The following is a 15,144-nucleotide window of genomic DNA, read 5'->3' as shown; positions in this document are numbered from 1 at the left end:
CGTCCCTTCGCTGCCAGGGGCGCGCGGCGCTTCCGGCGGGCGGGCGGCCGGGACCTCCGCCTTGGCCGCGGGGAGCCTGCCGCGCGGGGCGCCCGACCCCAGGGGTTCCGCAGGGGGCGGGGCGCCGTGGGGAGGCCGCAGTCACTGGACCGGACACAGGTGGTGAGGGAACAGCTTTATTCCACGCGATCAGACCCAAGCCCAGCCGCCGCCGCCAGCGGCCGGGGGTTCGGCCCAGCGCGCTTCCCAATATTTAGGGCGAAAGGAACACTCGTGTGCCGAGCGCCCTCCAGTGGGCGCCGGGCGCAGGGCCAAGGAGGACACAGCAGCGGGCAGGAGCGGAGCCCGGGCGCGGACAGACCACGGACGCTGACCCGCGACCGTGGAGACGGCACCTGGGGAAGGCGGGTCTCCGGGGAGGGCCAGGCGGGCTAGTCCGGGTTCGCAGGGGGAGCGGGGGTGGACCCGGCAGAGGGAGCCGAGCTCCGGGACCGAGGGGGTGGACAGTCCAACAGCACAGGTCAAGCGCGGGCCTGTCCCAGAGGTCCCCGAGGCAACACAGGGCGTACGAAGTTAAAACTACTTTCATCATAATGCTACGATGTGATTTGCCGTTTCTAACTCTTTCTTTCAAAATTGTACTGTGGAGCCCAGGCCGGTTGCTCAGTGGTTAGAGCATTGGCCCGAGGACTGAAGGACCGCAGGTTCCATTCGGGTCAGGGGCCCAGTACCTCTGTTGGAGGGTGATCAGGCCCTGGTAGGTGGGAGTGGGGGTCGGGGTCTGTGCAGGAGTCAACCAATGATGTTCTCGTCTCTACCCCTCCCTTCTACTCTAAAAATCAATGAGAAAAAACATTCTCTGGTGAGGATTAAGAAAATAAAAAGTATTGTGGAGTTTCCCAAAAACTACATGATGTGTATTTTACATCACCTTCAAACCTAATGGAATGTGCTTGTGTATTATTCTGGGTTTGGTGTTGTTTTTTTTAAATATGGAACGCTTCACGAATTTGCTTGTCATCCTTGCTCAGGGGCCATGCGGATCTTCTCTATCGTTCCAATTTTAGTATATGTGCTGCTGAAGCAAGCACTGTATTCTTCTGTTTTAAACTTTCCTCAGTTTTTAAAAATATTTTTTTTATTGATTTCAGAGGAGAAAGAGATAAACATAAATGATGAGAGAGTCATTGATCGGCTGCCTCCTGCACGCCCCACACTGGGGATCGAGCCCACAACCGGGGCATGTGCTCTGACCAGGAATGGAACCATGACCTCCAGGTTCATAGGTTGAAGCTCAACCACTGAGCCACACCAGCCGGGCTAAACTTGCCTGTTTTAAGTTCTATTATGACAAATGTCTGTAGTTTGTAACCCACATAAGCAAAAGCTCTTTAGAGTCCTTGATAATTTTTAAGAGGCCCTGAGAATAAAAATTGTGAGAAACCACTGCCCTAGCACTCTAAGAAGGTGAATGCCATGGATCTGTGTCTGTGAAAAACAAACAAACACCAAAAAAACAACAACAACTTTCCAGCCACTCAGTGGAGAGATTGAAAGCAGGAGCAGGTGACAGGTGATGGTGGCTTCCCCAGATGGTGAGTGCCCTCACTGTGATTTCTGGAAAAGAAGTAAAATGAGGTGAGGAATTCAGGGTTTTAGAAGTCCAGGTGAGGTGCTCATGCATGTCTCACCCAGAGATAAAGAAGCCATCCTGGCAGAGGGGGAGGAAAATGGAGCCGAATTCCGTCTCCTGCCTGGCAGACACTGTGCCAACTGCTTGCGCGCGTCTTCCAGAGGAGCTGCACGCTCTCCTCTGGCCCTCCCAGCAGCCCCTGAAGGCCCGCTGTCCACTGCAGCCGCCGCCACCACCACGTGTCTATTGAGCGTTTGGAACATGGTGAGCCTGCATTGTGATTTGCTGACAGTTTAAAATAAACACCTGTTTTTGAAGACTTAGGACAGTAAAAACACTAGAATTTCTTAAACTGATTACATGTTGTAATAATACTTTGGATATACCAGATGGAATAAAGTATATTATTAATTTTACCTGTTTCTTTTTCTCTTTCTGGATGAAAAATATGGAAAGTAGCCTCACAGGGTGATCTGATCATGAATTCCTAACTGGGCAGGTCATGGTGGGTAGTCACACCGCAGGCATATAACTTCTTCAGTAAATGGCTGATCTTTGCCTTGAGCCAGCCCTGTCCTTGCTTTTGTGCATCTAGGTCAACACACCTTTGAAATAGTAACCACCGTCTAGAAGCACATAAGCTCCCTTCACTATCCTGTAATCCGATCCCACCTTGCTTTCCCCCACGTTCATGGAATCTTCCTTATGTTCCCTCCTTAATTCCAAATGCATAAAAGCTGCTGCACACTGTCATTTTGAGAAGCATTTGAGACCTTGCTTCCGGACAATTGTCAGTTTGGTTCAAATTAACTCTACAGCCCTGGTTGGGTAGCTCAGTTGGTTAGAGCATCATCCTGATAGGCCAAAGTTACCGGCTCAATTTCTGGTCAAGACACATACAAGAATAAACCAATGAATGCTTAAATAAGTAGAACAACAAATCGATGTTTCTCTCCCTTCATCTCTCTCTACATCCAAATTTTTAAGAAATTAGTTTTAAGATTTAAAAAAAATTCTCTACAGGTTTGAACATTTTTTATGTCAACACTTTTTTTTTTTTTAAGATTTTTAAAAATATATATTTTATTGATTTTTTACAGAGAGGAAGGGAGAGGGAGAGGGAAAAAGAGTTAGAAACATCGATGAGAGAGAAACATCGATGAGAGAGAAACATCGATCAGCTGCCTCCTCCTACACACTCCCCACTGGGGATGTGCCCCCAACCAAGGTACATGCCCTTGACCGGAATTGAACCTGGGACCCTTCAGTCCGCAGGCCGATGTTCTATCCACTGAGCCAAACCGGTTAGGGCATGTCAACACCTTTTAATATGACTACTAGATTATTTAAGTTTACATGTGGCTTGCATTGTATTTCTATTGGACAGCATTGCCTAAATTATTTTTTTTATCCCTACACCCAAGGAAACTGAGATAACTGAGATGCTGGTTAAGTAGCCTGTTCAAGACGGCAGGATTTCACCCAGGTCTATGAATTCCAAGGCCAGATTCTGCCCACCATGCCAGCAGCCTCCCTCCGTGGGTGAGGAGTTGGGGGAAGGGAATGGAATGAGAAGGGAAAAATTAGGCAAAGGTGGAGCGCTTTTACCTTCTCCTTTGACTTCTTAGAAGTAGACAGGTAGACAGCTGCGGAGAGATGGAGAAGAAATGGGATGACGGAGAGGTAAGGATAGGTGTGCGGCTTCCGGGAGTAAGCAGGGAATGACTTCCCGGGTGGCTCACACTCACCTGCCCAGCACAGCACCTTGAGGAGCCCTAGGAGTAGGAAGGCGGACAGGAAGAGGCCTATGCCATCCTCCAGGGATGGTCCAGAGCGACCTGGCAGGAGGGACGAGAGTGAGCTCCAAGCATCTTCCCAGCACCCCACCCCTCTCAATCCCCTTGGCTCTTACCTGCCACCTCCAAAGTGACTTCAGCGCTGCGCCCCAAGGGGGGCAGGCTGGGGTGGTGGACGCGGCAGGCATAGCGGGCCCCATGCTGAGCGGAGGTGACGGGGGCCGGCTGCAGGAACCCCGAGAGGCTGACGGAGCCATCCGAGTGGTGGTGCAGGGCTGAGAGCCACTGATGCCCCTTGGCCTCCTGAATGCTGCCATCTGGGCCTCGGAGTTCCCACTCCACCTCCAGGCCCGCAGCGGGGTAGAAGTGGGACACAAGGCAGAGCAATTCTGGGGGTGCCTCCCCAGGGGCAGCCCATACAAGAGGTGCTGGCGTCAGGGACACTTTGGGAGGCTCTGGGATGAGAGTAGGAAGAGAGCATGGAGTGAATCAATCTACACTGTCCTCCCTCAGAAACCCTGTTTGCTCTCTGGCTTCCCTAAATCTAAGGGGGGACACTTCTCCCAGGATGGTGATCCCCGTTTCCTGATGTGTCACCTGACTTCTCATGTCAAAGCCCCGGTTCTCAGGGATCCCTATTCCCTCAGATTTTGGAACCTTCACTCCAAAGCCCCTCAGATTCCCAGGGACCCTCCACCCATTGCCTTTCTGACTCCCAATGACCTCAATATATTTCCCCCTAATCACTCTGCATCCTCTTCTCCACTGTCCCTCCCCCTGTCAGGGTGTCCCCCCAAATCCCAGTGCCCACCCTCTACCCATGGGGACCCCAACTCACTCTGCACAGCAAGCTCCAGAGTGACCTGCCCTTGCAGGTATGACAGGTGTACGGTGGCCATATAGGCGCCCTCCTGGCGGGGCTGCACTGCAGGTAGCCTGAGAGTTCCATTTCCAGTCCAGGGACCCCATGGCTCGTTATCATCCCAAGCGGCAAATGCCACTGCCCCATCTCGGGCAGCTGGCGTTTGCCCATCTAGCCCAGGAGTTGCAGCCAGGAGCAGGTGCCCCTTACCCTGGTGCTGGTGTCGCCACTCCAGCCCAAAGGGAGGGGGACCTGGGGCCAGAGATGCAGTGGCCTCTGGGGTGGGGGGCATGTAGGCAAAGCTCAAGTCCAGCAGAGCATCCTGTCCCAGTCGGATTCGAGTGGTAGGCGTGTGGGTGACGACAGTCAGCACGGCTGGGTAAGATGGGGAGAGGAGTGCGATGGAGAGGCATGCGGGAAAGGAGGAAAAAATAGAGAAATGGAGTTACAGGGATGACTGAACTCCAATCTACCCATCCCTCAGGAGACACCTCCTTTCTGAGACTCACCATCTCCCCGCCCTCCCTGCAAATCGCCTTTGCTCTGGGACCGGGTGGGACCCAGTGTGGCTGAAGGAGAGCCGAGAGGTCTAGAGAGGAATAGGGCAGGGCATAAGGACAGCCCTTGCAGGCTGCTCTGAGCACAGCCCACTTGAGGGGGTTGCGGGGGCCGGGGGGGTGGGGGCGGGGGACAGTGGGATCTGAGTGCACTCTGACAGCCTGAGTCAGTCCAGTCTCCATGGACCACCCATAAAGACCCATAGGCCTTGCTAGGTAAAGACAGTGATGAATACGGAATCATGACTTGATTCTACGGTGCTACACAGAGTGCTTGCTGACTGGAAGGTTCTGGTCTGGCCTAGACCTGAACACAGACCGCTATGCTCTACTGAAGCAGCTGTCCTTATTAAGTACCTAGAGCAGTGATGGCGAACCTATGACACGCGTGTCAGAGGTGACACGCGAACTCTTTTTTTTGGTTGATTTTTCTTTGTTAAATGGCATTTAAATATATAAAATAAATATAAAAAATATAAGTCTTTGTTTTACTATGGTTGCAAATATCAGAAAATTTCTATATGTGACACAGCACCAGAGTTAAGTTAGGGTTTTTCAAAATGCTGACACGCCGAGCTCAGAAGGTTTGCCATCACTGGCCTAGAGCCTGGCTGCCCAGTTAAGCCCAACTCTGAAGCTATCTGTGTGGCCTCGGGCTGGTTACGTCCCTTTTCCATGGCTCTGCTTCCTAATCTCCTAAATAAAGGTAATGATGATGATGCTAGTACCTATTTCATGGGGTTTGTACAGAGGCTTAAATTATTTAATCCCCTTGCTACCCATATTTACTCATTTCCTGATTCTGGACAACAAAGACAACTATATATGAAAGGCAGCACAGTGCCTGGAACACAGCAAGTCTACAGCGTTTGCTGTGATTACCCTCAACCACCTGCCAGACTCGACAGGGCCCAAAGCGGCATCTCTGCCACATTCCACCACCCCCACCCCCGCTCCAGTGCCCATCTTCCCTGCCTAAATGAATGATCGACACTTGGAGTCACAAGATTCCTTCCTCAGTCATTCAACTAATATTTATTGAGCAGCTAGGATAGAGGACAGACTGGTGAACAAGATGGGCAGCCCCTGCCCTCAAACTGCTTACATTTTAACACAGGAGACAGATGAGCAAATTGCCAAATCTAATATGCTATGTGCTATCCCCACCAGGCCCTAGTTTTATCTCCCAAATAGATCTCATACCTATGCCTAACTCAAGCTCTCATCAACATACATTTGGACAATTACAATAGCCTCCTTTCTGGCCTCTCTATCCTCAGTCTTGCCTTCAATTCAACCCCTGCACTGTAGCCACAAGTCACTTGCTTGTTCAAAAGTCCCAGCTACCTTGGAAACCAACAACTAAAGGCATGGGCTGGAGCTAGCTGGTCCCGGTTCAGTTTCTAGCCCTGCTTCTTACAAGCTGTGTGTAAGTTACCTCATTGCTCTGTCTTAGACTCCTTCTGTACTGGGGATAACATCAGTCTGTAGTTCCTATGGCTGCTGGGAGGAGTAAGTGACCTTACGTCTATGAAGTGCTTAGAACAGGGCCTGACATATAGAAAATGCTTGATAAATGTTAGCTGTTACTATTTCCATTACTATCATGAACTGGGTATCTAGGGAAAATTAGCTAATCTATATTTTCCTCATTAGTCCAATGATCTGATCCTTGCCTACCTTTTGTAAGAATCAAGTGAAATAACAGGCTCTTGGGAAAAATGGTGCTCGTGCACACACACCCTCTTCTGATGGTTCACTATCACCTATGAAGCCCAGCTTTCAGAGTAATTCAACCCCAACCTACCTTTCCAGGCTTCTCTTGCACCCTAAGAACCAACCACATAGAATCCCTATAGAAACTCTAATCATTGGGAATTTTTTTTGCTTTGGTCATAAGGATCCTTCCATTTCCAAGGTCCCGCCCCATTTCCTCCCAAACATCTAAATAACTCCAAGTCCCTCAGGCCAGTTTCACTGCTACTTCCTCCCAAAAATGTCTGGGGCCTCCAGGTAGAAGTAGTATTTTTTTCTCTTGTGATTATCTGTATGTGGTTTTCAATTCTAGTTTCTGAGGCCTACAAGGTTAAACTTCTCTAACCTCATGGCATTGTTTTTGTTCAACAGAATACAAAAAGTAGACCATGTCACTTAGTTTATCAAAATCCAGAAGCATACTTTTGAACTGTTAAAAACAACCTACAGGATCAGTAACAAAACCTGTCCTGACCTGGCTAGAGTGTAGCCCCCATATGCTAAGGCTGCAGGTTCGATTCCCAGTCAAGACACATACAAGAGTCAACCAATGAGTACATGATTAAGTGGAACAAAATCAATGTATGTTTCTCTCTCCCTCCCTTCCTTTCTCTCTAAAATCAATAAAAATGAAATAAAAGAAATAACAAAACCTAGAGGTTTCACAGTTTAACCCTTAATCTAACAGTGCTCTTTGCTAAGGGTTATCCTATATAATAAAAGCCGGAATGACTGGTTGCTATGATACACACTCACCACCAGGGGGAGGACGCTCAATGCAGGAGCTGCCCCATGGTGGTCAGTGCGCTCCTACAGGGGGAGTGCTGTTCAGCCAGAAGCTGGGCTCAAGGCTGGTGAGAGCCTCTCCTGCCTCCGCTGCAGGTGGGTGGTAAGGAGCGAGGGGTCCCAGACTGCGAGAGCCCCAGACTGTGAGAAGGATGTCTGACTGCCGGCTTAGGTGGACATCCCCCAAGGAGTCCTGAACTGTGAGAGGGTGCAGGCCAGGCTGAGGGAATCCTCCCCCGGCCCCCCAGTGCATGAATCTCGTGCACCAGATCTCTACTTTAAGCAATATTAGCCCTGCAGCACACAAACTAATATCTGTAACAATACAAGTGTAAATATAGCAGGGCCAGAACAGTAAGAAAATTTCTATTTTTGCAGCTTGTATAGGTTTTTGCTTTTCTGAATTTTTTCTTTCATCTTTTTCTTGCTTTTCTGTTTTATAAAAAGTAAATGGTAACAACTATTATAAAGTACTTGAGGCCTGGTGCACGGATTTGTGCACCCATGGGGTCCCTCAGCCTGGCCTGTGCCCTCTCACAATCCGGGACCCCTTGGGGGATGTTAGACTGCCGGTTTCAGCCTGATCCTCGGGGGTTGGGCCATAACTGCCAGTCTGCCATCCCCTGAGGGATGTAGTAGTGCTTGAAGTGGCAGGTGGCTGGGGAGGAGCCCGGGCCGGGCACCACGCTACTCCCTCTCACCCTGGCCCCACTGAGCCTGCCGCTGTGCTCTGTAGCGCGTTGCCATGGAGGTGGGAGAGGCTCATGCCACAGTAGCTGTGCTGACCAGCGGTTAGCCCAGCGTCTGGTGCCCATAAGTCAGCTGAGCAGGCTCCCGCTGTGGGAGTGTACTGACCACCAGGGGGAAGCTCCTGCTTTGAGCATCTGCCCCTTGGTGGTCAGTGCACATCATAGTAACCGGTAAAACAGTTCAGTTGCTTAGGCTTTTATATATATACTAGAGGCCCAGTGCACGAATTCGTGCACCAGTGGGGTCCCTTGGCCTAGCCTGTAGGATTGGGCTGAAACCGGCACTCCAGCATCCCCCGAGAGGTACTGGATTGTGAGAGGGTGCAGGCCAGGCCGAGGAACCCCACCGGTGCACAATCAGGGCTGGGGAGGGACACAGGAGGTTGGCCAGCCGGGGAGAGACCACAGGAGAGCTCCAGGGCATGTCCGGCCCATCTTGCTCAGTCCTGATCAGCTGGACCCCAGCAGCAAGCTAACTTACTGGTCGGAGCATCTGCCCCCTGGTGGTCAGTGCACGTCATAGTGAGCAGTTGAGCGTCCTTAACATATCATTAGCATATTACGCTTCGATTGGTTGAACAGCCAACCAGACACTTGCATATTAGGCTTTTATTATATAGGATAGAATAGATTACTGAAAAAAACTTAAATCCAAATCTAATTAAGCCTCTAGATCTAACTACCAATTTTATAGTAAATATGGAGAAAAAGGAACAAGGGAAAATCACCCAATGAGTAAACAATTGGCCAAATATTGAATGTGGGAAATTCTATAGAACAAAGGACAAACCAATAGCATTTAAAACTGGGTGAGGGGAGGCAAATTTAAAAGAGATTTAACAGACGAAACTGTAGCCCTGGCTGGGTCACTCAGTTGGTTAGAACGCTGTCTGGTACACCAAAAGGTGGTGGTTGGGGGGAGGGTTCAATTCCCAGTCAGGGCATATACCCAGGTTGTGGGTTCAATCCCCCATAGGCATGTACATGAAGCAACTGATCGATGTTTCTCACATCGATGTTTCTCTCTCTCCCCCTTCCTTTTTCTAGAATCAATGAAAAACATATCCTCCAGTGAGGATTTAATAAAAGAGAGACAAAACTATTATGGACTGAATGTCTGTGGTCTCCCTCCTCCCCAAATTTGTATATTAAAGTTTTGACCTGAAATACGACTATATTTGGAGATGGGAGCTATGAGGAGGTGAGAAAGTTTAATTAGCTCATAAATGTAGAGCCCAGTCTGATAGAGCTGGTGTCCTTGTGAAGGAACAGAACAGAACTGATAGTAAAAGAACAGAAAGGAACTGATAGCTGTGTCCCTAACTCCTCTCCCAGGAAAGCCACAGAATGTATCAGTTACTCAGCCTGCCCTTATCTCAGCCAATGGGAAAGCAAGGGAAACTAGCCCCCGGCCCTCACTCAACCAACCGGAATCAACCAAGTGCCTCCACCCCTCTCCCCAAGCCCTATAAATTCTTTGTTCTCTTGGGACTCGGGGCTCTCTCTCGCATCCAGTCATGGAGGCGGAGGGGGACCAAGCCCGGGCTTGAATAAATGACTCTATGCTTTTGCATCGGACTCGGCTCCCTAGTGGTCTGTCTTGGGGGATCTTGAAATCTGGGCATAACACTTGTAAGAAGAGAAATACCGGAGATGTCTCTCTCCTCCTGTGATGACACAGCCATAAGGGCCAGCTCTCACCAGACACCAACCTTGCTAGCACCTTAATCTTTGACTCCTAGCCTCTAGAACTGTGAGAAAATAAATTCCTGCAGTTTCAGCCACTGGTCTATGATATTTTGTTATGGCAGCCAGAGCCGATACAGCCACCAAATATAACATATGGACCTGCTTTTTATTCTGATTTGAGCAAACAAACAAACCCGTAAAATAACATCATTGAAACAAGCAGGAAAATTTTAGTATGGGCTAGGAATTAAATGTTATTAAGGAATTATTGTTTGTTTTGTTAGGTATGATAATGGTATTGTGGTGTTTCTTAAAATATGATTTCATTGATTTGAGAGGAAGGGATAGGGACAGAGAGTTAGAAATACTGATGAGAAACACCAATGGGTTACCTCACCACCCCCAACAGATCAAGCCTGAAACTCGGGCATGTTCCCCCACCGGGAATCGAACTGGCAACTTCACCTCAACTAACTAAGCCACATCAGTGGCTGGGCTGTGGTTTGTTTTTGTGGGATGTTTTTGTGTGTGTGTGTGGTTTTTAAATATATATATATATTATTTCAGAGAGGAAGGGAGAGGGAGAGACAGAAACATCCATGATGGGAATCACTGATGGGCTGCCTCCGCCCCCTCCGCACACCCCATAGGGATAGAGCCCACGAGAAAACCCGGGTATGTGCCCTGACTTGGGAATTTAACTGTGACTTCCTGGTTCATAGGTCAATGCTCAACCACTGAGCCACGCCAGTCAGGCTGTGGTTTGTTTTTTAAAGTCCTTACTTAATAACGATGCTTTCTCTACTCAGTCGTAAAAAAAGAAGGAAATTTTACCTTTGGCAATAGCATGGGTATGTAGGGCGCAGCTATAGGGTTAAGTCTCGGACTGACCTGTTGGCAAAGCCACAAACAAGTCACAGCTTACAGGGCACAGTCCTCTTAGCATAATTAGGCTTGACCTTATCACACTCCCTAGATCTTATCTGGGAAGCTAATGGGCTGAGGGAGCTGCAGCAAGTGCAGCCAAAACAAGTGAAACTCAAAGAACACTGTAACTATGGTGACCACTACCTTGTTTACCTCTAGCTATAAAATAAAGGCTCGGCTTGCCTCTGGATCTCTCTCTGTGGCCTCAGCCAGGCACAGGAAGATCCACCTAGACCAGCCATGGGCAAACTACAGCCGGATCCGGCCGGCCCGTTGGAAATGAATAAAACTATTGAAAAAAAAGACCGTACCCTTTTAGGTAATGATGTTTACTTTGAATTTATATTAGTTCACACAAACACTCCATCCATGCTTTTGTTCCGGCCCTCCGGTCCAGTTTAAGAACCCATTGTGGCCCTTGAGTCAAAAAGTTTGCCGACCCCTGACCTAGACCCAGCTTATTCTCTCTGTCTGTCATTTCTTCATCCTTCACCACCCTCACTCAGGCTTTCGAACCCTTGGCTGAGCTGGCTTGGCACATGGGTAGACCTGGACAGCATTATGCTAAGTGAAATAAACCAGTTAGAGAAAGACAAGTACCATATGATTTCACTTATATATGGAATCTAATGAACAAAATGAACTAACAAGCAAAATAGAGACAAACGCATAGATAGCAGGCTGACAGCTGGGGTGGGAGTGGGTTTCTGGCGGGTGTGGAGGGATTGAGCAAAGAGGAAGAGAAAAAATTCATGGGGGGAAAAAGATACTTTCTGAATTACTTATGAGTAAAATATAATGCCTGGGATCTTCTTTAAAACACTTCAAAAAGAGAGAAGAATGCTCGGCTGGTGTGGCTCAGTGGTTGAATGTCAACCCAGGAACCAAGAGGTCGTGGGTTCGATTCCTGATCAAGGCACATGCCCAGTGTGGGGTATGTGGGGTGTGCAGGAGGCAGCCAATCAATGATGTTTCTCTCTCATCAATGTTTCTATCTCTCTATCCCTCTCCTTTCCTCTCTCTCTCAAAATCAATTTTTTTTTTTTTTTGGTCCCAACTACGTGTTTATTTTTATTTTATTTTATTTTATTTTTAATTTATTTCAAAATCAATTTTTTAAAAAAAGAGAGAAAAGTAGGTGGGAGGATAGGTTCTGATAAAATGTATTATCTGTACAAATAGCTGATGGGTATATAGGGGTTCATTATACCATTCTCTGTACTGTTGTGTATCTTTGAGATTTTTCCATAACAGTATTTTAGAAAAATGATGAGACTTAAGTATCATACAACGTATGCTAATAAAGTATATTTGTCAACAAACATTTTAAAGTATTTGATAACGTATAAATGTAATTAGCAAAATTATCAATGATCTCTGACTCTGGTGGAAAGATTCCATGCCCTCCCCTCCTCACACACACACCCCCAGTTTGCTGGCTCCCTGGCGCCCCCTGGTGGTGGTGCTGTTGGTGGTGGTGTGACAAATCTGCCAAGAACCTTCTTGAGAACAGAATCTACATATCACTTTTGTAACCCTTATGGGGCCATCCCAGAGATTCTAATTTAATCTGCCTGGAGTAGGACTCAGTATATTTTATCTTTTTAAAAATTGATGAGAGAGAGAGAGAGAGAGAGAGAGAGAGAGAGAGAGAGAGAGAGGCTGCCTCCTGCACACTGCACGCTGGGCATGTGCCCTGATCAGGAATCTGTTGCCTCACACGCTCCTAAAGCCCCAGGGGAATTGAATTCCCAACCTAGATATGCACCCTGACTGGGAATTGGACCCGCCACCTGCGGGTGCACTGGAGGAACTGAGCCACACAGGCCAGGGGGTGGTTACAGTACTTTTCAGAAACTCCAAAGAGGATTCTTATTTGCAGTCTGTAGGAACTACTGGGCCCTAAATTTGTTCTTAGTGCTAATAAATATTTATAGAATCAGTGAATTAATTAACAAAGGGGCTCCCTTGATAGTCACAACAATGGAAAGGCAGATGGGAAACAGCGTACACATTTTACGGCTGAAAAAACAGACTGAGAGAAAAGGGCATCCCCGTCCCATTCCAGTGAAACCAGTAGCTCTGGGAGATACTCCTTCCCACTGGCGAGAGCCATGGTGCCCAGAGGTGGGTGTGGGGAGCAAGAATGGAGTTGTGCTGAGTCCATTTCCCTGGTCCTGTGGGTGATTCTCGCTCAAGGAGGCTGGTGGTGGGGAAGAGGTTCTGGGGAGGGAAGGTGCAGGCCTAGGTTGGGGTTGACCTGATGCTCAGGGTGTATTTTTTACATAAAATCGCACAAAACTGAGGGAAGCCTAGGACTCGACTCCTATCCTGCCCACTCCGCTGCAAGCCTGTGGAGCTCCGATATATCCCCGTCAGGCCTTCCCTCTTCTTCTTTTGTAAAAATATATTTTATTGATTTTTTACAGAGAGGAAGAGAGAGGGACACAGAGCCAGAAACATCTATGAGAGAGAAACATCGATCAGCTGTCTCCTGCACACTCCCTACCGGGGATGTGCCCGCAACCAAGGTACATGCCCTTGACTGGAATCGAACCTGAGACCCTTGAGTCCGCAGGCCCACGCTCTATCCACTGAGCCAAACCGGTCATGGCGACCTTCCCTCTTCTTGCTTTACCCTCCCCCTCCATCTCCGAGCCCCAGCGAAGTGGTGGACCTCTGGGCCTCACCCTGAGCTGGCCGATGCTCGCAATGGGAACCGTCTGGTTTCCCGCTGTCCCTGCACCCACTCGAGCACACCGTTTGGCGACTCCAGAGCCTGCGCATCCCCAGGTGCCATAGGGAAGGGGCTGTCAGAAAGGCCAACGCGCTTGAGCGCAAGAGCCCTCACTTCGCTGATGGCCGCAGCACCGGATGTGGACACGGGTGGGGCTGGAGGCTGGTTTTTGACACAGTGTGAACCCCGCAAAGGTGGGGGTGCCTAGCGAGACAGAGATCTGGGAGGGAAGTTTCTGCTCCGAGGCCCTGGAAATCACGTGGCCTTACAACTGTCTCAAGGCCGGGTGCCTGGAAACCCCGTCTCTCTCCAAAGCCCCGCCCCAAACCTCAGGGGTTTTTGTGTGAGTTTTGGGCTGGAAGACACCGCGGCGATAGTTTCCTTTCAGCCGACCCCACTCGCTTTACAAATAAGGAAACGCTCCTATTGGGGAAATGACTCGCTCAGGTCTACACAGCAGTCGCAGGCTGATCCGACCCTTAGAAGCCACCCATGTAGCCCGCTTCCCCGCCCCGGCTACCTGTTGCCCTGGTGATGACTGCAGGCTCCGGCTGAGGCTCGGACTGCAGTCGCAGGAGGCTGGAGAGGCTGACGACCGGGCTGGACATGCTGACCATGAACCAAGTCCCGTCCAGGGCCCGCGGGCAGCTCTGCTCCGGGGCCAGGCCCCTGACCCACTTGGCCGGGGCGGGGAGCGGGACGTAGCGGCTCATCTCGCAGTGCGGCGCGGGGGCGCTGGCGGGGTACCGCCTGAAGGCCGACTGCAGGGCGCCCGCGGGGTCTGCGAAGGCGGGGAGGGCAGAGGGGTCACCGCTGGGCAAGGGCTGGGGAGGGCAGTGTCCAGGGAACTTCAAATGCACCAACTACCCGGCAGGGAGAGATCCGCAGTAAGCAGACTCATTCTACAGAGGAGGAGCCGAGCTCGAGGTCGCGCGAGCGGAGGCGGGGAGGTGGAGGCGAGTCCGGGAAGACTCACCGAGCACTCGGAAGTAGAGCTGGGGGTCCAGGTCCGGCCGGGGCGGCGGTGCCTCCGGGCCCTGGCGCAGCAGCAGCGCGGCGGGTCTCTTGGCCAGGCGGCCCCCGCCCGCGTCCTCCACGAGCCAGCACTCGATCACGGCCGGTCCCGCCGCGACCGCGCTCGCCCAGCCTGGGTAAGAGGGGCGCGCTGAGGGGCGGCTCAGGAGGCAGGTGCCCCGATCTCTAGGGACTTGTAGGGGCTAGCGGCGGGGTCACCTCCCTTCGCTCCCCCCGCCCCCCCCGTTCGGTTCCAGGGCAAAGAGGCGTGGGGCTCGCTCACCCAAAGCCACAGCGAGGAGTAGGGACAGGGGCTTCATGGCGCCGCGATCTCTTCAACCCCAAGCCTCCAGTTCTCCTTTCACTTTCTCTTTCTTCCAACTGCCAGCGGGAGGGCGGAGGAAATCCCCGCCAGGGGCGGGCGCGGGCGCGTGGGCGGCAGGTGCATCCTTCACGCGAGGGGAGGACGCCGGACGGACGTCCGCTCCAGTGCTGGTCCGGGGTTCGCTGCCCCGCCCCGCCCCGCCCCGCCCCACCCCCATCCCCGGGCCGCCGCACCTCTGAGCCCGAGCCGCGCCCAACCCTAGGCTCCTCCTCCCCGCAGAATCCACTTCCTCGAGAACCATTACCCCGCCTTCC

At 50.7% G+C, this 15,144-nt stretch overlaps 1 protein-coding gene and 1 non-coding gene across 2 annotated transcripts; both read right to left on the bottom strand.

Annotated features, from left to right (window-relative positions):
- Positions 1–160: 160 nt before the first annotated feature.
- Positions 161–15,013, bottom strand: LOC118679520 (TAP binding protein). Its single transcript, XM_036356326.1, has 8 exons — positions 14,789–15,013; positions 14,468–14,638; positions 14,012–14,272; positions 4,268–4,666; positions 3,546–3,884; positions 3,382–3,471; positions 3,242–3,279; positions 161–1,617 (listed from the first exon to the last, which is right to left on the bottom strand). Exons 1-8 carry the CDS (start codon positions 14,823–14,825, stop codon positions 1,606–1,608), a joined length of 1,347 nt encoding a protein of 448 aa, XP_036212219.1. The 5' UTR covers positions 14,826–15,013; the 3' UTR covers positions 161–1,605.
- Positions 987–1,091, bottom strand: LOC118648932. Its single transcript, XR_004965518.1, has one exon. It is a non-coding gene; the product is annotated as a U6 spliceosomal RNA (small nuclear RNA).
- Positions 15,014–15,144: the final 131 nt, after the last annotated feature.

The sequence above is a fragment of the Myotis myotis genome, unplaced genomic scaffold (genome assembly GCF_014108235.1).
Source record: "Myotis myotis isolate mMyoMyo1 unplaced genomic scaffold, mMyoMyo1.p scaffold_m19_p_26, whole genome shotgun sequence".
In the NCBI taxonomy this organism is placed as follows: Eukaryota; Metazoa; Chordata; class Mammalia; order Chiroptera; family Vespertilionidae; genus Myotis; species Myotis myotis.
This window is presented reverse-complemented; position numbering and strand designations above follow the sequence as displayed.